Genomic DNA, 23,996 nt, shown 5'->3' on the forward strand with positions numbered 1-23,996 from the left:
GGGGCCGGACTGGCAGCCAGTCGGCCGAGCGTTTCCCGACTCTGCACAACCACCCGTGACCTTGGGGCGAGCGAGCGCCGCTGCTTCCTGGCGGCGCCCGGGCCACGTTCTAGCTGGACTTTAGAACCGAAAGGGGGTAGGGGGGAACGGGTCAGTGTAGGCTTCTTAAACAGGCGAGAAGTTAGTTTCCTTTTCTCGAAGCGAATCCTTCTCACTAACTCCTGGGCGACGTGGGGAGCGACCGTTAGGGGAGTAAGGAGGAAAGGGAAATGTCTGCCAAGGGCTTGAGACAAAGCGTGAGAACTCTGATGGCGAGAAGCGGGCTTGAGCGAGAAAATCGGAAGGAGGAAGGCTGAGGGCGGACAATCGGGTTAAAAATAGAAACGTATTCTCCACAGGACTCGCTCCTTCCAGCTCCACCCTGGGGCCGACAGCCGCGCCAGTGACTCGGCTCCGCGCGACGGCAGCAGGGCCGGACTTGACCCCGCCTCCTGGACTCGTGAAGAGGGCCCGAGGGGGCGGGGCGTCGGGCTCACGACGTCACCGCGCTCCCCGCCGCCGCCGCCGTCGGGGTTTTCGCTGACGCACAGACCCCGCCCCTCCTCCCTCTTTCCCTCGCTGCCCGATCGCCGGGCGGAGAGAGAGCGTCAGTCGGCCGGAGCGCGGACCTGTGTGCGTCTGGACTTGGGGCTCGCTCGCTTCCCGGCAGCCGCGCAACTGCCCGACCGTAGCTGAGGCGACGGAGAGCACCGCCGGCGGGCCCTCGCGGCGCCCAGGCCTCCCTGCTCGCGTCCCGGTCGCCCTCGGAGTCGGCCCAGCCCGCCGCCGGTGGAGGCGTGAGGTGACGACGGGCGAGTGCCGCGAGCAGCGTTAGCCGCCGCGGCCTCCGGTCCTCCCTCCGCCTCCTTCTCTGCCCCCCCCCTCGCTTCCCTCCTCCCACTTCCCGGGCTCCGGCGTGTCCCGGCCACGCTCAGTGCCGCTGCAGGAACAAAGGAGGACCCCGCGGCGGCGGCAGCGCCACCTCCGCTTCCGACCCGCTCCCGGCCCGAGGCGGCCGCTCCGGGCGCCCGGCTCGCCCCTCCCGGAGGCCTGGGCCCGGCCTCACCGCGCCGGCGTCGCGCGCGAGCCCGGCTCCTGCCCTCCTGCCCCCCGCAGGGTGAGTGGTGCGGAGCTGGGGGAGGGCGCCCGGCTGCTCGTGCCGGGCCGGGGGAAGGCAGTGGGGGGCTCCGGCGGAGCTCGAGCGGGCCGCGGCTGGCGGCCTCCGGGGGAGGGGAGCCCGCCCTCCAGCTCAGGAAGCACAAAGACGGAGGCGTCATCCGGTCGTCGTGGCCCGGGGTCCCGCGCCCCCGGCCCGCCTGCACCCGCACGGCCCGGAGAACAATGCCCGGCGTGTGGGTTCCGGGCCTCCCTCGCGTCCGTCCGGGCCTCCTTCGGCGCGGCGCCCGGCGTGGGCAGCCGGACCCGGAGAGACAAAGGGGCCGTGGCGGCGGCCGCGCCCCCGGCCCCCTGCTCACCGCACACCCTCCCCCTCCTCCCGGCCGCCCCGGGTCGCCGCCGCCGCCTCGGAGGAGCCGGTCGAGGTCGGGGGTCGGCGCGGGGCCGGCTGGCCTGCGGAGCTGCTGTTCTGCATGACTCAGTGATTTTTGGAGAAGGCCCTGCTGGGCTTTCCTGAGCAAGGCCTCGGCTTCGAGAGGGGCCTGGGGGGAGGGATGGGGGCCCGGTGGGACCCGGACTTGTTCGGAAATCCGCTGGAACGTGGGTGAGGGGGACTCCTCCGTCGTCGTGTTTTAGTTTTGCCGGCGTCGCTGCGTTTGTCGCCCAAGATCCCTTTCATGAAGGAAATGGAGCACCTTCCCCTTTGTTTCGTGCATTTAGGCTGGTGAACATGCATTTCTTGCTCGCTTTCCACGCACTCCCGTGGAGCCGTGTTTTCAGGAAAGGCCCGTGTTTATTTGTTGCATGCCTCCTAAGAATCTAAGGACATGAGGGTAAAGTAGCATATAGGTCACAGAGCCCCTAGTTTTAAACCTGAGTTCAGGTCATTTACAGACTTAAAAATAAAATAAAATTTCATTCCTTATTTTTTTTTTTTAAGTAGAATTTCAGAACTTCATGGGTGAGAATATTGCAATTTTATCTTACAAGTTTTGTTTTTTTTTTTTAATGTTTCCCAACAAAGAATTTACTGTACTTCTCCCCTATTTTCTGTCTCGGGCCAGATATTAAGCCTGGAAAGGAGCCTTTAAAAATCACAGTAATCTCATTTTGGCAAAGAGAGAACGGAGATCAGGAGAGTAAGGACTTGCCCAAGGTCACTGGCTTAGTTAGAAGTAGATTAGATACTAGAACTCAGGTCTCAACTCAGGGTGAGTAGGCATTAACATCTTCTAACATGTGCACCTGAAAACTAAATTCCATAGGTGTAAAATGTCGTTCTTTAAATTATTATTCATATTTGAGGCTGGAGAGTTTTTCTGCTACATGCCCAGGTTTTGGTTTTCTTTAAACTAGAAGTTAGGGGAAGCCACAAACTAAAAATATACATTTCAGCTATTCAAACTATAAAAATAAACATTTTCCCTGTGCTTGATAGAGCTGGCACAGGCTTGCACAAGTTTCTAACAACAAAACTTTAAAGGTACTAAATAGTAATGGTATTGTATTTTTCTGAAATGTTGCCAAGCAGAAGGGAAACGGCACTTAATGGCAAACTGCCCTCTCCCGCCCCAAATTGCTGCTAAGCAGGAGGATTTAAACATGAGGATTCTTTCTGCCTCGGTGCTCTCTGTACTGTGCTTGGTTTTTATAAACAACCCTGACCATTTTGGCTTCACGAGTGATTAATGATGCATCTTTTTGTTGAATTTGAGATTGTTCACTAGCCCTGTCTACATTACCAAAAAAAAAAAAAAAAAAAAAAAAAGCAGCAGCCTTAATGGCATCTTTTTGTTTTGTTTCCTTATTATATTAGATATATAAACGCAGCATCCTTAGTTCTTGGGGTTGTGTAGGAGTTGGCAGGCTCTAAGATATAAATAGAAGCTGATTTCAGAGGCCCCTGTTGACTAGGCTTTATGTGAGAGCCTCCATCCAGCTCAGCCTGTCACATTGCAGCCTTGTGACAGGCTGAAGCTCCCGCCCATGTGATCTAAGCTTCTGAGAAATATTAAGGCAAGCTTTGCACATGTGATGGCGTTTAAAAGCTCGCTTTCTAGGGGGGGGGAAATCTACAAGATGGGAAGCTACGTGGAAGACTAATGTCCTGGTGTCTCTTGTGTCTCAGTTGCAGGCTATTTATAGTGAATTGAAAGTAGTTGTGTTTTCTGAAGAAGGGAAGGTGGAATACTTTGCAAGTTGCAAGTCGAAGTGGGTAAAATCATTGAGATTCCTTTCCCCCTCCTTTTTATGTAAAAGATTTTAAAGAATTGAATTAACTAAGGTTGATGCTTAACTTTAAGGTTGATGCTTAAATTTGGGCCTGTTCGCCATTATAAAGCCACTGTCAGATGAGCCACTGGAAGTTAGTATAGCAACTGTGAGCTAGCATAATTCTTAAGCTGGCTTCAAGGAATGAACTTTTTGCATAGAGCAGATTCCCACATACTACCTGGGGCGGGGGGGCGTGCAAGTAAAGACATAATTTATTATTTGAAGCATTTTTGCACATATTAAAAATTTTTTAAGCCCAGCTGAAAATGTTTATTAATAAACCTAAGTGATGTTGAAATGTTTACACTACCGTGCTCCAAAATGAGTCAGCTAAATTCCACTTACTATTTAAAGAGACCATGTCAACTAAATTAGTAGTATTGTTTGAAGTAAGCTGTGGTTCTCCAACACCCTCCACATAAGCTTGATTGGCTTGAAGTAGTTTCAAGCTTCAGATATTTCTTTTTGCTACCGAAAGGAAAGAGTACTATCATTTAACTGTGGAGGAAATAGTGGCAAGATTCTGGCCAGGTCAAATTTGGTTAGCCCTCTTCTCCCCTTCTTGTAATTTTGGGAAAAAGTATTAAATATCTTGCTAAAACATTGTTTTTAGTAACTCACTAAAGAGTGTATTCTAGTGTGTGTTAGTTGGAAAAAAGCCATATGAAATTCTAGACCAGCTCTAGCTTGAATGAAGGACTTTCCTGCACTTAATCTGAAATGTTTATAACTTAACAAATAAGTAACTTAACTTCCGTTATCAGTGTTAAGACACATTTAAATGACCATGACCACAAGTTATAGCACACAATCTCCCTTTAATAAAATGCTCTCAAATATGTTTTTGTACGTACATACATATTTTAAGGTGACATGGAAACTTTCTACAGTTTAAATTTTTCTAATGTGTGTTTTCACTTAAAACTCAGAAAAATTTACTAAATTTAGCGTAATGTTACTATATCTGTTCTAATTTTAACAAGGCTTCTGGAAAAGCAAGGTAGGCTAGCTGTATGAAGTTCTTTCTGGTAACCTAGCATTAAATATTAATGACTACTGAAGGTTGTGTGTTCATATTGCTTGGCTTTGCCATATTGAAATTGAGCTTTCAAAGGTTTCATTTTCTGACGTGAGGAAGGCAAGCACTCGTGAAAAGGTTTAATAGAGCCTTTGGCTGGAGAAATCTATAGCTGATAATTTGTGCTTTTGCAAGTTACTAGGCACTGCCTTTAAAGTATTCAAACCCAGATTTCACACCTCAAATGTAGAACTTAAAAGGAATTGCATGAGCAGCTGACCCCTAAATTCTTAAAGAGCTTCACTTGTCAGTGCCAAGGCAGCAGGAAAGGCCAGATGATCTGTCAGCTCTCTTCAGTGTTCTGTAAAGTTGTTGCGTTTTTAAAAGTTTTTAAAATTCTGTCCCATAGCAGAATTGTTGAATTACTAGTGAGGCCCATCATCTTGTAAGATATTTTAAGAAAGCTTTATAGCTACATCCAGTGTACAGCCAGCTTAAAGAACCACTAGTACATATCAAGAGTTGGTACTTAATTGTGATTATTGTAGATTTTTTTTCATTGGCAAGTTCCATTTTATATATTTTTAGCCAGAGAAGTAAAAATCTCATTTGATATGGTCTGCCTGTAGTGCAGAAATCAGAAAGTGACTTTAAGATGACAATTGTCCAAACTGATTTAAATGTAATTCTGACATCTGGCAGAGTGACCTTTTCAGAAATTGAAACAAAGATCATAGTGATAGGTGGAGTAATGCATTTTAATGTTTAATGATAGCATTTTTTTTGTCCTAAAGAATGTGAAGTTCCTATAGTTCATTGTTTATCAAATTAAAAACACAATTTCTGTAATGCCCTTTGTTTTATAAAGGCAACAAAATATTCATAGTTTTCTTGTCCTACTCTTTTTAATGATTAACATAATTAGGGCCTTTGTTAGAAATAGACTTGGTGTTTAGAAATAACAAAGGTATGCTGGTGGCTGTCATACTAATTTAGTGATTTTATTTGGTGACATGCTAATTTCTAAAATTTTGTTTTTGTTTTGTTTATAGCAGAAAAATATGGCTCAGGAGACTAACCAGACCCCAGGGCCCATGCTGTGTAGTACAGGATGTGGCTTTTATGGGAATCCTAGGACAAATGGAATGTGTTCCGTTTGCTACAAAGAACATCTTCAGAGGCAGCAAAATAGTGGCAGAATGAGCCCAATGGGTAAGTTTCCAAGGAAAAACCCATTTGAAGAACTGGTGGACAGAAAATATAGAACCAAGAATTGGGGCCTAAGACTATGAGAATCAATGCTGAGAGCCCAAGAAGAGAATTCCTGAGAAAAGCTTGAAATTAAAGCAGCAGCCCAGCCCACGTCCTTGGCATGACAACATCAGGAATGAATGACCATCTACAAGCATCTTCTAGCTTTTTTATTTTCCTTTTTGAGGTTTTGTTTCATACTTATGTTCACTGGATGTGACTTTTCCATACATGTTTTTGTTTGGATACTCACTTAATTGTAGGATTCAGCAGTACAGTGAAAGTGCTTAAATCACTAACCTAATTAAATGCAAGTATTTGTTACTTATTAAGAGTCTTGCTACTGAGTGTTGGTAGTCTTGCTGTTTCTTACAAATCCTTTTTTTAAATAGGAACAGCTAGTGGTTCCAACAGTCCTACCTCAGATTCTGCATCTGTACAGAGAGCAGACACTAGTTTAAACAACTGTGAAGGTGCTGCTGGCAGCACATCTGAAAAATCAAGGTAAGATTGACCACTTCAGGCTTTTTTATCATAATACAACAAGGAAATACATGGGTGCTCCCCATACCATTCTAATTATGAATGTCTATATATACTAAGGATGTTAATGGATCCGATGCCCTTGGCTTTGCTTGTGTTGAACAGTCTGGGATTCTGGGATCTTTTACTACATGGTCTTACAGGTCACTGAATAAAGACGTATATCATAACACTCCGTGGTACTCTCAAAGATGCTGTATTGAGAATGCTGTGCTTGTATTATAATTGAGGTTAAGTGATTGTAGAGTATGGCTCTGCAGACTGTGTTGTAATGCTACACAAGACATTTTGGCAAAGCTGCCCCTTTTGCCCTTAAGTTACAGGCACAGCTAAAAGTTTCCAGTTGGCTATAATAGGACATCGTAACCCATACACATATGCAGCCTTGAATTGATGAGCCATTTATCAGATCGCTTTCTTTATTCTCAACCATGTGTGCTGGGCATCCAATATTCTTTTAAGTTTTTAGATTATTTAGTTCCATTTGATCATGTTGGAAATAGTACGTACTTTAAAGTTGAACTGACAACTTACTGTCTCACAAAGAAGTACCCTTAACATCTTTAAAAATGTTTGCTTGAACTCAAATAGAAATGTGCCTGTGGCTGCCTTGCCTGTAACTCAGCAAATGACAGAAATGAGCATTTCAAGAGAGGACAAAATAACTACCCCGAAAACAGAGGTGTCAGAGCCAGGTATGCTTTTTGTTTAATACTAGTTCCGTTCTGGATTTGGTAGTACAAGAAAGAGTTGGTGGGAGAGGAGTTCCTTCCCATTGAAGGTTAAATTGGAGAGAGAGCTGTAAAATCTAGGCCAAGGAAGAACCACTCTCTCTCAAGTCCCTTGGGTGTAAAATAGTCACTCTTCTTTCTTCTCCTTAAACTCACACCATAAATTTATAATCTGGGAACTGGAAATATTAAGAATGTAATGAACTTAAAAGGTCGTTTGCCATTATATTTCAAAGATCTCTAAATCACTAAAGAAAGTGTTACTCATAAACAGAAGAAATTAGATTAAATTTCAAAGCCATGAGGAAAGTTTTATAATCAAAAGCAATATTCAGTCTTGGTATCCTCAGTGTTGTAGAAAATATTTAAGACAACATATTGAACACTGAAAGAAGCTTTCAAGTTGAAAAGTCTAGGAGTTGAAAAAGCAAGAGTTCAAAACTCAATATGGAAAGGCATTTTTTTCACTGAGTGCCTTTGAGTCTCTGCTTCTGTAGAGCATAGTCAGAAGTGCTGTCACATTGAGAGATGGACTTGTTTGAATTACCTGTGCTGGGCCCTAAAACAGATAGCTCTGTACTCTGTAGGGCACATCATTCATTTACTCAGTTCATTGTCTCCTGGTACAGTGTTGACTGAACACAATATAAAACTTTATTGTGAGGAAATAACATCTGTGGGTATGTGATCTGCTTTGGAGGCTTGCTTTTGCTAACATCACATAGCAAAGCTTATGTGAACTATAGCAATCTTAATTTATAAAGTTAAGTAAAAACTCTGCAGTTCAGCAGGTGAATCCATATTTGGTATTTTCAAAGGAGTTCAATTTTTCTGAAAAAGCCGGCCAAATTAGGTGTTCGTGGGGTTTTATAAACAAAATTACTCTGACCTGGGAACGGTACTCTTTTGGTTTAGATCTGTACCTAGTCTCTGCATTTATTATTTCTTAATAGGTTCTGTAGTTTGTTCCTCTTTGCCTTTACTGAGTCGTTTCCCCCTTCTTAACTCCCATTTGTCCCTGTATGTCCCAGGAACCACTATTCAGTCTTCTGATGTAGCCAAGGAAATGGCTGTCACACATACCCCTCCCCCAAACTGTTCCCGTACATTTTTCTTTACCATCATAGCATCAGGAAAAACTATTAGGTTGTCATAGTAGATTATTAGGAATGAGTAGTAGGTAGAGTATTATTCTGTTAGTGTATAATAGGCTATTAGTCTGACTAAATATATTACTAATGCAAATGAGTTATGTATTTACAGAGAATTTTAGAGTAAGCTGTCATGAAACCTATCAGCTTGCTCTAGAGTTTGGATTTATGCTTATAGCATTGGTGCTGGCCTATTTAAGCAGTAATCTTAGCATTGCATACAATAATTTGCTATTCTTGGGGTTTGGATTAATATTAAAACTCTGTGCTTCTGGTCTAATTGAATTCTATAAAAGCAGAACTAATTTGGTAGTTTTGTTTTAAGTAACTAGTGGTAATGGTGAGCTCTAATGTGCTGAACTGCAATTTTCATGTTGACAAATTTTATTGATGTCATGTGAACTAAAACTTTAAGGAGAAACACGGACTTCTTAAAAGGAGATCATTATCTCTCATTGTCTAAATTCTGTACCCATTTTAGAGAAGTACTGCAAAGCAAATAAAAGCTGTGCTTTAAAAATTCTTGATTTGCCTGTGGAATCCTTAGTAGTCAAAACTTCACAAGTACTTATATTGTCCTAAAGACTGTTTGCTGATCTTTCAAAAAGTTTAAGAACTATTCAGATTTTCTGCATGTGACCATATAAAGCCCGTGTTAAAATGGCAAAATAATTGTGAAATTTTAGGATCTGAAGTTAATTAGGGCTTAACGATTTGGGTTTTACTTACTGAAATTGCTAAATTTATGTATTCAGTCTTTTGTCTATCAGTGTAAAACCAAAATGAGTTTTTTGACGGTTGGCAACTTTATGTACTGAGTAATAATGAATGTAAACTGCCCTAATTAAGAAGTTTGCATTTAGGCAATTGCAATTTGGAAAAACTGGGCATGTGACCAGCATCTCCCAGGTCTTTAAAACTTAGGAGTTTATTCCCTAGTACTACCTGTTAAGAGTCAGTTTAAAGGAATTTGAGTGGAGTAATCATTTTACAAAATTTAGAGAAGCCAAGTATATGTTGGTTGGCAAGAAACTGTCAGATTTGAAAGTTCTGATACTGAAGTAGAAGATTCTGTTTAAAGCACATGTTTTTAAGAAAGGCTTCATGAATATTTTCACTAAGAATCTTCCTGCTTCTCTTAAATGTTTTCTTTTTGTGACTTAAGTAATTGTCAGCCAGTGAACTCTTAACAGTTATCTCATTTTCACCCTTGTTTTTCAGTTGTCACTCAGCCCAGTCCATCCGTTTCTCAGCCTAGTACTTCTCAAAGTGAAGAAAAAGCTCCTGAGTTGCCCAAACCAAAGAAGAACAGATGTTTTATGTGCAGAAAGAAAGTTGGCCTTACAGGTATTAGAGAACATAGAAGACAACGTATATTTTGTTGGTAGGCTTTAACAGGGAGCTCCCTTAAGGGACTGGTCGGTCCTAACACCTACAACAAAATGCCCAACTTTCAGGAACAGAAAGTTTCCAGAGTGGACTAGAAAGAGGGCAGGATAGTGGGGAGAAGTTGGGTTTGATTTGCACTTGTGTCTCTAATCCTCTGGAACCTTTTATTACCTTCAGGCCTTGTGAGTTACTCTGCTTTACTGAACTGATAAAAATTCATTGCTTTCGAGTCTTTTCTTTGTTCTCCTGAGGAGAAGGTAGTTGACCCAAACGGTGAACACCATCTTTGAGCCAGGCACAAAGTATTAGAATACTTCTTAACTGTTCCCTGTAAATTTCAGAACCCTCTGGTTCTCTTTTCCCTAGTTTTCACTTGAGAAAACGTTATCCTGTTATATGTAGGAGGAGGAGGATTTGCATCCAGGTCAGTCTGGCTTTAGAGCCTGTGTAATTTCTACCCTGTGCTATCCACAGGCGTTTATGGAGGAAGAGCTATTCGAATTTCTCACTATGTCAAAAGAGATTGAAAGCTGTTTCACAATTTCAAGTGGCAGACTCAATTTCATGTTACAGAGAACCATGAAAATCTGGTTCTTTTTTCTCCACTGACTGAGGCTTTTTTTTTCCCCTTTAATTACTGCAAATTCCCAAGTGACTCTACTTCCTCTTATGTGTACAGGGTTTGACTGCCGATGTGGAAATTTGTTTTGTGGACTTCACCGTTACTCTGACAAGCACAACTGTCCATATGATTACAAAGCAGAAGCTGCAGCAAAAATCAGAAAAGAGAATCCAGTTGTTGTGGCTGAAAAAATCCAGAGAATATAAATTACTACTTGTGAAGAGACTGAAACTTTGTTTTTATTTTAATATATCGTAGGAAAACATTAAAGAGCAGATGCATGGCCATTTTCCTTTGATGTTCTCCAGAGTTTTACTTTACACTTGTCTGTCTTATAATTGAAATTTTAGGATGTTTGGGTGTTTGTTACAGGCAGAAATGGATAGATACAGCCCTACAAAATGTATATGCCCTCCCCTGAATAAAATTGGATGAAAATCTGCACAGCAAATTGAAATACACAGACGATAGGGACAAAATTTAGTTCCCACGTGCCAAACATAATCCGTGAAATCTCTGCATGTTTGCAGCATATCTGCCTTTTGGGAATGTAATCAAGGTATAATCTTTGGCTAGTGTTATGTGCCTGTATTTTTTTAAAAAATGGTACACCAGAAAAGGACTGGCAGTCTACTTCTTCCATAGTCCAACTTCACCCTGTTAATTTCCACAACATGTTCTTTGGAAGCAGGAGGAAAGCTATAAAGAGGATCAGACCTTTCCGTGAAACCAGTATTTGGTGCCATATGTAAGCCTGGCTCATTGGTCTCCTAAAAGCTGTCAAGTAAGACATTCTGTGAAAGGTAAACATCGCAACTGGTTATCATGAGTAAAGCCATCAAGCCAACAGGGGCTTGAGCTCTCTTTGAAGCTTACTGTGCTGGCCTGCACCAGAAGATGCCTGCATTACTCTCATTGCTCAAAATGTTGTGTAGCACAGAACTGCACTAGGATTAATTTGTCTACAAGAAGAAATTAAAACTACATTTGGTTTTTACATGCCGCAGCTCTATTGAATAACATGCATCTGAATTTTAAGTTGCAAAGGTATCTGAAAAGTTCATTTTTCGTGTGCATCTTTTGTTGAATGTTTTGGTTCAAGAAAGAATGTTTAAAGCTTTTTTAAAGACTTCAGTTCTTAATGTAACTGTACCTTCTGCATGGAAAATCATAACCAACATGGCTGCAGTAGACTTCTTAGTGGTATCCAGCACCACTCGCAGAGGGCTGCGTTATCCTATTAATTGTACTTGGGTGTAGGACTCTAGTGTTCTTGGGTGTATTGCATGGGCTGCATTATCTACAGCATTGTACAATAACAACTAGAAGAGGCAGTATACTTCACTGATGCTTGTCTGGTAATATCACTTCTGTGTCATAATGGAAGGTTTTTGTGATGTATGAAACTTGTGTTTTTTATATATAAACGAGCATAGTTAGATTAGTATTGTGGTAATGCCTGTTTTCATCTGTAAATAGTTAAGTATGTACACGAGGCACTACTTCTGATTTATTGCAGTGTTCAGTCCTAGTTTTTACTTTAATTAAAGCATTCGGTTTTGCTTTCGATTTTTATGTACCTTAGTTCGGAGTTAGATCTGCAGATGTGTACAGATAGTTCATATTTATGTATTGCACATAATCATGCTATTCAGCATCGATGCTATATTGTATTATGTAAATAATAAAAGCCATGTACAGAGGGAAACTTCCACTTGTTCATTGGGTTCTTAAGCCACAGGTAGAAATCATAAAGAGGAATAGTTAGAAAATGTTTCATCTCCAACTTGGTAGTTGCATATGGAGACTTTGCATGGCTATCGTGTAATTTTTTTAATTGCCCCCCCCCCCCCCGCCCCGAACATGGTATGTTTAAGTGAGAGCCTTGAGATGAACTTTGAGACATCAAGTGTGGTACACAATGGGCAGCTTATTTTTGAAGAAATGAATAGGCACCTTTTAGGATCGTAACAATCTTAGGACTTGAGAAAGGAATGGACTTTTCACAACTGTGACCTATCTCCCTTGCCCGTTTTCTTGCTTTATATAAGGTGACACGACCATTTGTGTACAGAAACAGGCATGGTTTTGTTTCTGTTTCGGATTCGGTTCTAATGTATGGCTGGGCCCATGGGGTAGCTGAAGCTAAAAGCAGAACCATGACTTTTCAGTGATGGAGTCTGCAACGGAAATCCCCTCGTTCACTGGTCTGTCATGGTTCTTTGGGTGCTGCTGCCTGTGCTTCACGTGGCGGAAATCATGAGACCATCTCCTGAACTATGAAGATACTGAAGAATCACGATTGAGGTGAAAAGTACAGTACTGGGGCCAACAATTTTTATTGAAAGTTTAAGACTTCTCCTCTCAGTGCTATCTTTGTCAATGTTTGCTTGATGAATTTTAAATCTTAAGGCTTTGAAATCAAAGTGGTATCTGGGGGATAAAGACTTAGATGACAAGGTGATGGGCCCTTCGTTGTTCTGTAACTTTGTGCAGCACAAGATGGTGGTAATGTTTCCACAATTTTTTGTGAGAAGTATTTAGGAAAGATTTGGGTTGAGGATTTGTCAGGAGCATCAGTTGATTGAGAAGAAGAGTAAGTGTGAGACAACTAGAAGATTAAATTCTAGCTAGACTTGCATTTAAGTCGGAATATCCATCAGGCAAGACTAAGTGGCTTTGATTTTGGAATGACTTTGGAACTGACATCCTAAGCATCTGAAGAACATACCATGTTTCTCTTTATATAGGCTCTGTACACCCCCACTCCAAAAATGTCTTGTGAGGACAGACCATGATAGTTAAATGTATGGCCGTGGGCTGGTCCTTTTATAAGATTTATTCGAAGGGCCTTTTCTGTAAGACTAGTGCCTCAGGTTTGCTCTGAGGTGGACTTTTCACGGCGCGAATTTGCAAGCAGAGACCTTTTTTGAGTGGTATGGCGTGGTGGTGAAGGTGATGGACCCTGGAATCCGGCTTCGTCTGTAAGTAAACGAGGACGGTGATAGTGGCTGACGCATAGTATGCCCTGCTAAAAATTTTTAAAGATTCTCTTTTTAGAGCAGCTTTAGATAAACAGCAAAATTGAAAGTACAGAGATTTCCCATATACCTTCTCCCCAGCCCCCAACATGGGCATAGCCGCCTCTAGTCACCTCTGCCACCCGGACGGTATATTTGTTAAAACTGTTAAACCTACGTTGAGCCGTGATCGCCTCCCAGTCCGTAGTTTACGGTTCACTCTGGGTGGTATACATTGTGTAGGTTTAGACAAGTGTGTGATGACATGTATCCATCACTGTAGTATATGGACCATTTTCGCTGCCCTAAAAATCTACCTATTCCTCACCCTCCCTAACTAAGCCCTGGCAACTACTTTTTACTGTCTCTGTAATTTGCCTTTTCCAGAATGTCATGTAGTAGGAATTCTGCAGTATGTAACCTTTCAGATGGGCTTCTTTGACTTAGTGATACGCCGCGAGTTCCCTCCACATCTTTCATGGCTTGATAGGTGCTGAATAATATTCCATTGGCTGGAAGTGCCATGGTTTATCCATTCACCTACTAAAGGAAATCTTGGTTGCTTCCAAGTTTTGGCAATTCCAAATAAAGCCACTTTAAACCAGTGTGCGAATTTTGTGTGGACGTGAATTTTCAACTCTGGGTAAACACCAAGTGCGATTGCTGGATGGTATGGTAAGAATGTTTAGTTTTGTAAGAAACCGCCAAAATTCCAAAGTGGCTGTACCATTTTGCATTCCTAGCAGCAACGTGTGAATGATTTTTGCCCCACATCTTCACCAACAGTTGGTGTTGGTCAGTGTTCTGATTTTGGCCATTCTAACAGGTGTGCACTAGTATCTCATTTTAATTTGTGTTTCTCTGATGACATGACTGGAGCATCTTTCTGTGTGCTTATTTGCCATCTGTGTATCTTCTTTGGTAAGGTCTTTGGCCCATTTTTTAATCAGGCTTTCTTACTGTTTTATAAACATTTATATATCCGTATATATGTTATATATACGGATGTGTGTGTGTGTGTATTCTCAGGCAAGCTCCACGCTCGGCACAGAGCCCGACACAAAGCTCAATCCCATGATCCAGGGATCATGACCCAAGCTGAAATCAAGAGTCAAGACACTCAACCAACTAAGCCACCCATGTGCCCCTCTTAACTGTTGAGTTTTAAGAGTTCTTTCTATATTTTAGACAACAGTCCTTTTTCAGATGTGTCATTTGCATATACTTTCAGTCTGTAAGTTGTCTTATTTTCTTGAGCTATTATTAATTTTAATGTCTTAGAGTAATGATTTCCAGAACTTGGAAAGACTGTAGAATTGAAACTCTTAGCAAGTCACTACAAATGGGTAAATATCTACTAAGCAGTTAATGGCAACATGTTAAGTATTGTAAAAATACAATGTTTTAATTGTATTTTTTGCAGTCAATAATACATTCACAGAATTCAAAAACGAATTGATCAGTATAGCAAGGCCTTAAACATTCTGTCCCATACCCTCCATTCCTAAGACACATGTACATTTTAGGTAACTGTCAAAACTTGGAAAGGCTATTTTATCTCTTCCATAAACATTGTGTACAGAGACTTAATTTGACTCTTGTTTGCTTAATTGTTTGAGTGTGAAGTTCTTACAGTGATTTCTGTCCAGTAATCTTCGCTTATAATTTTGGAGAGAATGGTGGGTGTGGTTGCCAGTTGATTAGCCATAAGACTGTGTAGCCTTAAACTGCAGAAAAGGGTTTCTGTGGGTGAGGCAGCAGGTGTGGAAAGTAACTTGAAATTTGACAAAGCAGTTTCTTGTGTTTGTAGAATCTTTAAAGCAAACTACATGAACAACAGGACACAAAAATGCTATTTGATACTGTTTCCATACACAAAAGCTGTTTAATTCATATAAAACCAAAGAGCGCTGTTTGTGTGTTTCCCTCCAGAGTGCATTTGTGTGCTTGTCCTAGAAGTAAAAGTTATACCATTTTGTGACATAAATGTAAGACTCCATTTTGTCTGCAACAAAGTACTACTTTCTTTATTAGCATAGGTACTGATGTTACAAAGTCCTACTTCATGTTATACCTCAATTAACGGCAAGATGACAGATGTTATAGGTTATTTTCTAGTTGGTTAATAGGTCTTGGGTCTGTTTTTTCCTGATGGTTTTGATTGAAACGATCACCACAGAACTCAGATCGTATGTATCTGAAATGATTGGTAATGTAACCATGGCTGTTCAGAAATTGGGCTCATTGATGAGTTGACTCAGTAGTTAACAGGACTTTTTTTGTTTTGTTTTGTTTTGTTTTTTTGAGAGAGAAAGAGAGCACACAAGATGGGGAGGGGCAGAGAGAGAGGGACGGAAAGAATCTTAAGCAGCCCAACCCAGGACTCGGTCTCACCACCGCAAGATCGTGATGTGACCTGAGCCAAAATCAAGAGTCGGTCGCTTAACCAGTTGAGCCACCCAGGCACCCCAACAGGCAACCTTTCTAACACATTCTTAAATTTTGGTTATTCACTAGCATTTGCTTAAGTACCTTAGAGCTTAAGAATCAGCTAAAAACAAAAACAAAAAAAACAATAACAAAAATATATATAACCTACATGAGCTCAACTTAAGCACCAGTGTTGGAGTAAATTTCTCAGAGAGATCCTGTGTGTATAATTCACAGCAAATTAAAAACTGGTAATTGAGGGGCACCTGGGTGCTCAGTCGGTTAAGCGTCTGACTCTCGGTTTGGGCTCAGTGTGATCTCACAGTTCATGGGTTCCAGCCCCACATCGGGCTCTGTGCCACAGTGTGGAGGCTGCTTGGGATTCGCTCTCCTCTCTCTGCCTCTTCCCCCCCCCCCCGCCCCCTCAAATAAATAAACTTTAAGAATATACATATTTATAAAAAATACAATAAAAAATGGTAGTTGATCCTTGCTTACATGATATGTGCCTGCTCTCTCCCCTCCCTGTCACTAAAAATGTATTCAAACGTGCAAATTAGAATACCATGCAAATAACCATGATTTAGATTTTCTATTGTGTGGCACTACATCTGCTTTTTTATAGAACCACTAGGAGTGATAGTACTTAAAAAAAAAAAAAAAAAAAAGCATTTCTTTGAAAAAAACTTTAACCCTGGTATTCTGGTTCCACATCCACTCTTAGGAGAAAAGTACTTCCTTTCTAGGGTGACATTTCTAAAGGTACCCTTCCCCTAGACATACCCCATGTGCTTAAGAATATCACCCATGTACTAAAAATATCTGGTCTCTAATGTTGTCTTTCACTAATGATCGCCATTGTAAAAACAATTCTACTGTAAAAATTATAATACTTAAATACAGATAGTTAATCTGCCATTCCGCCCATTAGCCTTTACCATCTGTGTTATATTTAAAGCTCTGCTAAAATTACATATGCGTAAACAAGTTTCATCTTTAGCTGTTCTGCGGCTTATTTATTTGGTTGGCATGAAAATTAGACTGGTTTGAATATGGAGTGGCGTACCAGCTTTTGTCAGAGGCTGGATTATATCGGATGACAAAAATAATGTGAGACTTCAGAGATTTGATAAATAATAATACCTCTTAGAAAAAGTGCAAATGGTAGGCATCAAAATAAGCATTTATATTCAGGCACGGCCCTTTAGTATTCAAGTGATGGGCATGTTTATTTGGGTCTGATTAAAAGAAAGAGATTTTTAAAATAGATTAAATAAAAAATAGTTAAATAAAATATAGTTAAATAAAAAATAGTTTTTACTTGGTTAATTGTGACCAAGAATTTTCTAAACTAGAAGGGCCGTAGTCAGCTGTCCCAGCTAAGCATTGATCAAATCTTCCCAAGGGCTGTGTACAGCCCTCACACAGAAAGCCAAATTGAATTGAACACAGTACTGAACGGCATTTCAAACTGTATAGTAAATTTACTTGGTCAGCAGTATGCATTTGTGGAGCTAAGGACTAAGGGCTGATTTTTAAAATGAGCTGGCTGTATAGTGTGCAGTAGAAACCAATTTAAACAGGCCTATTAAAGTTGATACAAGAGGGTTTTGATGGTTTGCGTCTATGAAGTTCCCCAGCTGCCCCTGTGGCCTGGGCGTGCTGTGCGTGGGCCCCCAAGTGAGGCAGATACACTTCTGGTTTTCAAGGAGATCATGAACTAGTACGATGATCTGAATTGCTTAAGTGGCCGCGTGGATTTTAAAACTGAGAAAGTAAATTTCTTTTGCTCTTTGGAAGGATGGGTGGTCAGGATTAGTGTTGGACATGGCCATGCATAGATCATTACTGGAAGTCTCTTCTCTCCAGAACAATACACCTTACAAAATTTGTCACCGTGGCAGGGGAGGAGCGCGGTTTTCATTTCAGGGTGGCACGGCAATGGAGTAGATCTTAGATGCTAGCTTTGAAGTCGGTTTGAGTTTATGACTCAAATACTGTGTGACTTTGAAAAGGTTACTTAATCTAGGGTACCCGAGTGCCTTTACCTGCACAAACTTTTGAGGATTAAAATGATGTGACATGTAACACCCCCAGTGTCAAGCACATTGTGAGTACTTAATATAGGCTAGGCGTTCTAACATTCCTAACAGCAAATAACCTCTGCCAAAGACTATGTTCACGCATGTTTAAAAGGCCAGATTCTGGTCTGTACAGTGTCACGGCCATTTTGCAATCAACAAAAATTAATTTGGTGGAGCGGAACCAAAATTGTGAGGGTGGAGAGAAAGAAAACCATCTCTACGCGGCTATTTCCAAGGCTAAAATAGTAGAGAAGTTGCCACTTTTCCTCTGAGTCAAATCAGTGCAACAGCACTTTATTACTGGTGCACACTTTCTCTCTGAACCTGTATCTCAGTCTGCTGTTGCTGCGCGATGTCTCGGGATCCATCTTTGACTCTCTCCCAACGCTTACATTGTGGTCCTTACCAGTCCGTTGATCCAGATACTGAAAATGGATGATATTTGCTTAATTCATGCCTTAGAGTGGCAAGGGAGCCTCAGTCTTTTAGCAGAATCATTCCCAAAACTGTGGATCACCAAAATCAACTGGAGAGTTAAACACACACACACACACACACACACACACACACACACGTCTTATTTCATTTCCCCTAAATCAGAATGTCTGGGAGAATGTGTATTTTTGACAGCTCTCCCTAGGTGGTTTTATTAACCAGGTTTGGAAAACGCTGTTCAGAGTATACATGTCCCCTCCCACAAATTAGGCCCATACAGTATACAGGTGAGCTTGGACAGTCCATTGCCTCACTTGAATTATGGTGAATGTAACTTTCTGTGTCTATGTATTATTCCTGTTGCAAAGTGCTGGGATGCATTGCCTCTTGTTAGAACTCTTGCATTTATTGTTTTCTATCCATGGTTTCTAATACCACGTCAGAGTATTTACAGAACGCTAACACAAGAGCAAACCCATTTTGGGCATCTGGGTGGCTCAGTCGGTTAAGCATCCAACTTTGGCTCAGGTCACGATCCCGCTGGTCCTGAGTTCAAGCCCCACATTGGGCTCGCTGCTGTCAGAGCAGGACCCACTTCAGATCCTGTGTCCTTCTCTCTCTGCCCCTCCCCTACTTATGCTCTCTCAAAAAAATAAAAAGATAAATAAGTAAATAAACAAATATGTAAATAAATAAAGTGAATACATATATAAATAAATAAACAATATATTTTGGTTGTAGTCTAATGGTTTCCCAATATACAGCTCAGACATTTCACCTGGAAGATCCTTCCCAAAAGTAACCACTTACACTGTTCCTCGGAACTCAGTAAAACTCCACCAAAAAAACCCAAAACAATAGAGACTCTTCCCTTAAGCTTTAGACCCTATTATGGATCTCATCTTCAAATTCGTTCATGGCACTTGCTCGCTTTTCTGCAACGTCTCTGACTGGGTGCTCTACCCATTTTTTTTCCTTGTGCATTGATACCCTTTTCTTTACCAGCCTTGAAGAAAAGCTAGTTAAAGCTGCAGCCACACTTCCCCAGCTCTGGAGAAGGGGTAAGGAAAGGCAATGGGAAGAAAGGATCTTTTGTTCCTCTTCAGTGTGTGAGTCATCTAGAAAAGGTGAGCAAGAATCCAGGACCAGGAATCAGACAGCTCCTAGCATACCCTTTCTGGCACAACTTCAGAATCTTGTTCAAAAGCATTTTCAGGGGCGCCTGGGTGGCCCAGTTGGTTAAGCGTTTGACTCTTGGTTTTAGCTCAGGTCATGATCTCGTGGTAGGTGGGATCGAGCCCCGAACTGGGTTCCGTGAGCTGACAGCCTGCTTGGGCTTCTCTCTCTCTCCCTCTCTCTCTTCCCCTCCCCCACTCATGCTGGCTCACTTGCTCTCTCTCTCTTTCTCTCTCTCTCTCAAAATAAACTTTAAAAAAAAGCATTTTTCAAAACAATAGGCACCCATTTATTTAAAAGTAAGCATAGGGGCGCCTGGGTGGCTCAGTCAGTTGAGTGTCTGACTTCGGCTCAGGTCATGATCTCACAATTTGTGAGTTCGAGCCCCGCATCAGGCTCTGTGATGACAGCTCAGAGCCTGGAGCCTGATTCAGATTCTGTGTCTCCCTCTCCCTCTGCTCCTCCCCTGCTCACACGCTGTCTCTCTCTCTCAAAAATAAATAAAGCTTGAAAAAAAATTTTTTTAAAGTAAGAGTAAGCATATAATCAAAGATATGAATATGTAGTTACCCTCGAGTCTTGGTTTCATCTCTGCAAATGCAACCCGGGGTCACGTGAATGTATGCTGCAGAATGCAGACTTGTTGGAATGGCTTTTTGTTCCCAAACAGATTGGGCAGAGTCATTCAGAGAAGTGTGCCCCATGGTCTTTCCAGGAACAGAGGAAAGGCACCAGGGCCCAAGTGAGACAGGTGACCTTCGCTGAAAAGTTTGGGCATCCTTAAGTAACTGTGTCTCAAAGAGAATGTAGCAGAAAAAATGGAGGATGTTGAAATTGGGTGGACCTGGGCTCAAGTCTTTGCTTCAGTTCTTACTAGCAATGTGGTTTGAGGCAAGTTAGTTAGCCCCTCTGTTTCCTTAAGTGGACCTAACAAGACAACTTTACAGGATTCTTGTCCCAATTAAATGAAACCTCCAAAGAGCTGAGCACAGCATTTAACACCGTGTTGGTACTGATGTTTAAAAATATTTGCACACTCTTCATCATCTCACCTCGCTCCTCCACCCCACTACCCGCCCCCCCCCCAACACACACACACTGCTACACACATACTGGCCAAGTTAAGGAAGATCTGAGCTGGAAAGAAGTGGAGGAGACATCGATGCTGAGCTGTCACTAATCATTGCATAAACAGGATGGATGTTCATCCCCCTCCCATGGAAGGGAAAGGGCTATAACCATTAGATGAACTCTAGTAGTGAAGACCCTCAGATTAATATTTATCTGAGCCAGATTTGCTGGGTTGCAAGAACAGGTCATCAGCTATAGCCCCCGAAGGGTGGAATAAGGGGTCTAGGGGAGATGCTGATCTCCGGTAGGTGTTTAGAAGGATCCACGAGGTCCCTGCTGTGGAGAGCAACAGACCTCAGGAAGTGATTCGCATAGTGGCAAGTGCAGGATTAGGCTGAATGACCACACACAAAGCAGTCAAGTTCTCCTCGAGATGAGAAATGTAATGATTTGGGGGACCTTCTGAGGGAGGCAGGGAGGAGCTAACATGGCCACCTTCAGATAGTAGCCTATTGACTTAGCCACAATTTTCTCTTCTTGGTGCCTTTTGACCCAAGTATTTGCTATGTGCTGGGCCATCCTGTAATTTGGCCACAGCACCTTCATCGTGACCTACACTTGAACTTCAGTGTAACTTGTTGTAAATTATCTGTGGGCGACTCCCCACACTCCCGGGAATGCAATTGAACTGGATTTGACTTTATGTGCCAAACCAGGGCCAACTTGTGAAAAAATTCCTCTTCTTTTCCTCTTTCAGGGAAATGCATCACACCACATAAATATTTGAACATGATAAATTTAATGTGGCATTTTCCACCGGTACTACAAAACTCGAGTGAATGAGATTCACTGGGTTCATCCATTATGAGACTCCTATGATTTGAAATCAACAGTTAGTCATCTACTTAACAAAGCTGAATCAATAATGAAACCTTAAAATGCCATGAGTTACACAGTCATGGAGTCAGGGCCCCATTATCATATCAGCGTGGTTCTTCTATAATGACCTGACAGTGATCTGGTCTCCCATTTAGCAGATGTAACCAAAAGGACAATTCCAAAAACAGTTATCAGTATTATGTATCTGACGGTATTTTCCAGCATATACACAGGTCTTTGCTGACACTCGCTATTCCTCAGGAAATGGTTTCTAGTTAGTGGCATTTCAAGTTGGACATCCCAGCTCCAACACAAAATAACCCTTTTATTTCACATCAAAACCCAACTACCATCATGCAGAGCTGGGTTTGATCTGCCCTTGTTTTCTGGTATGAAATGATTTCCAAGAATTATGGGGTCTTGTACACTTTTTGGCCTGTAGCAATGTTCTAAAACACAGTTGTCTTATCAAATACTAAAACATCAGTGATCTTTTCCTTAAGACGTTGGGAAAGACAAATGGGATGTTTCCTGTACCATAACGTTATGTAACATTGGTAGTATCTTAATGTCTCGAAAGATCACTGTTCAGCCCAAGTATTGGTTGAAATGAACTGGATATTCTGATTATTGAAGGAAGAAAAAGAAGTGATAACACGAAACATAATTTTTGACATTATGTTTGTTCTCTTTTGGAGGTGGGGAGTCAAAGCGGACAAGAATGCCCCCCATTCAAATTCAAATCTATCAATTTACATGTCTTTCACTTCTAATAGTTTGCAAGCATTTTGTGCCCATCTTTGCATCATTCATGTCTAGCTGTGCCCTGCACACAGTAGGAGCCTAAAGACGGTATCTGTCTCTTAAAGTCTAGATTCTTTGTAAGTCAAGGGTCCAAGTTTCCTAGGACTACTGTAACGGATTACCACAAATTCGGTGCCTTAAAACAATAGAAATTTATTCTCCCATAGTTCTTGAGCGATCTGAAATCAAGGTGTCAGCAGAATTGATTCCTTCTGGAGGCTCTGAGGGGGAATCCACTCCATGCCTCTGTTCTCTAGCTTCTGGTAGTTGCCAAAAATCCTTGACATTCCTTGGCTTGTAGCTGCATCGCTCCAGACTCTGCCTCAGACTTCATGTGACCTTTTTCCCTCTATGTGTACATGTGGCTCTATATCCAAATTTCCCTCTCCTTTCTCTTCTAAAGATGACAGTCATTGGATTTAGAGCCCATCCTAATCCAGTATGACCTCATTTTATTCTTTTATCTTTTTTTAAAGTTTATTTATTTATTTTAAGAGAGACAGAGAGAGAGAGAGAATCCCAAGTAGGCTCCATGCCATCAGCACCAAGCCCGACTTGGGGTTCGATTCCATGAACTGTGAGATCATGACCTGAGCCAAAATTCAGAGTAAGGCACTTAGCAGACTGAGCCACCCAGGCACCTCCAAAATGACCTCATTTTAATTGATTACATCTGCAAAGACTATTTCTAAATAAGATCACATTCATAGGCACGAGGGATTAGGACTTGGATGCATCTTTTTGGAAGACATAATTCAACTCACTACATAAAGGATATAATAAAGACTAGAAGATGTGTCCAAGGAGTCTTGCTTTAACTATTATAATTTGAAGTAGAAAAAAAAACCAATTATGTTGATTATGATCCAGATATGTTTTTACACGAATAGTTACCAAGATTTTATTAACAGCCTTTCCACAGATAAAAATTAGGTCAGTGTGTGCTGTTTCCTCGATATAATGGATTCCGTAAAGAAACAAATAGCTCTCTCTGAGAAGTATACCGCAATGATTCTAAAAACACGTACTTTCTTATGATTGCGAGAAATGTTGACATTTATGTTCAACGTTGTTATGTGTTTCGAAAAATTCAGAGGAAAATGAGCTTCGGTCGTGTGGCAGAAACAATGCTGAGTACTCATGCATCACCCACCACCACCCCACCCAGATCCCCCTGCCCGGCACATGGGAAGACAAACTATTCCCAAGTTTCCTTGCAGTGAGCCACCTGCCAGAGTCTGACCAATGAACCATGGGTGGAACCGATGAAAACCACGTCTAAGTTTGGCCCGTGGAAACACTCTGCTTGAGTCTCCTTCCACCCTAGCTGTTCCCGCTAGGGTGACTTGGGGACCACATTTTCCGGTGGCACAACGACCGGATGGGGAAGGGTACCTGGCCATACTGCAGTGTGCCATGGGCAAAGGACGAAGTTGAGCTGCGTACTGCCTCACAGCCCAGCTCCCTGATGCAGGCTGTGCATCATGCAAGTCCATAGCATCATCCAACTACGAGTAAGCAGCGTTGTGTGCATTGAAAGCCCCTGGAATACAAACACTGACTGTGAAATATTGCTTTTTGTATCTGCACCATGTTTCCCAGCACCTGATTCATTGTGATGGTTTTCTTTATTTTTTTTTTAAAGTTTATTTATTTATTTTGAAAGAGAGAGAGCACATGCGTGCGTTCAGGAGGAGCAGAGAGAGAGACAGAGAGAGAATCTCAAGCAGGCTCCGAGCTGTCAGCTTGGAGCCTAACACAGGGCCTGAACTCACCAACCAGGAGATCATGACCTAAACCAAAACCAAGAGTCGGATGTTTAACCGACTAAGCCACCCAGGCTCCCCATGATGGTTTTTTTTCCATCAAGAACTGATCTCCTTCAAAAAGCAGTATCCGTATTTTTTTTTTCAGCCTTCATACTACTTGTGATGAAAACTCATGATTTCACATCTTAGTTTTT

General features: G+C 41.9%; 1 protein-coding gene across 2 annotated transcripts; it reads left to right on the top strand.

Annotated features, from left to right (window-relative positions):
• Window positions 1-1,050: 1,050 nt before the first annotated feature.
• On the top strand, window positions 1,051-11,842 carry ZFAND5 (zinc finger AN1-type containing 5). Of its 2 annotated transcripts, XM_040449344.1 has the most exons (7): window positions 1,066-1,156; window positions 3,284-3,366; window positions 5,500-5,659; window positions 6,091-6,202; window positions 6,833-6,936; window positions 9,345-9,470; window positions 10,192-11,842. In XM_040449344.1, exons 3-7 carry the CDS (start codon window positions 5,509-5,511, stop codon window positions 10,338-10,340), a joined length of 642 nt encoding a protein of 213 aa, XP_040305278.1. In that variant the 5' UTR covers window positions 1,066-1,156; window positions 3,284-3,366; window positions 5,500-5,508; the 3' UTR covers window positions 10,341-11,842. The 2 variants fall into 2 exon arrangements, with proteins under 2 accessions (XP_040305277.1, XP_040305278.1); XM_040449343.1 differs by lacking the exon at window positions 3,284-3,366 and having other exon boundaries at window positions 1,051-1,156.
• Window positions 11,843-23,996: the final 12,154 nt, after the last annotated feature.

Source organism: Herpailurus yagouaroundi, unplaced genomic scaffold (genome assembly GCF_014898765.1).
Source record: "Herpailurus yagouaroundi ecotype Mexico unplaced genomic scaffold, PumYag 199, whole genome shotgun sequence".
NCBI lineage: Eukaryota > Metazoa > Chordata > Mammalia > Carnivora > Felidae > Herpailurus > Herpailurus yagouaroundi.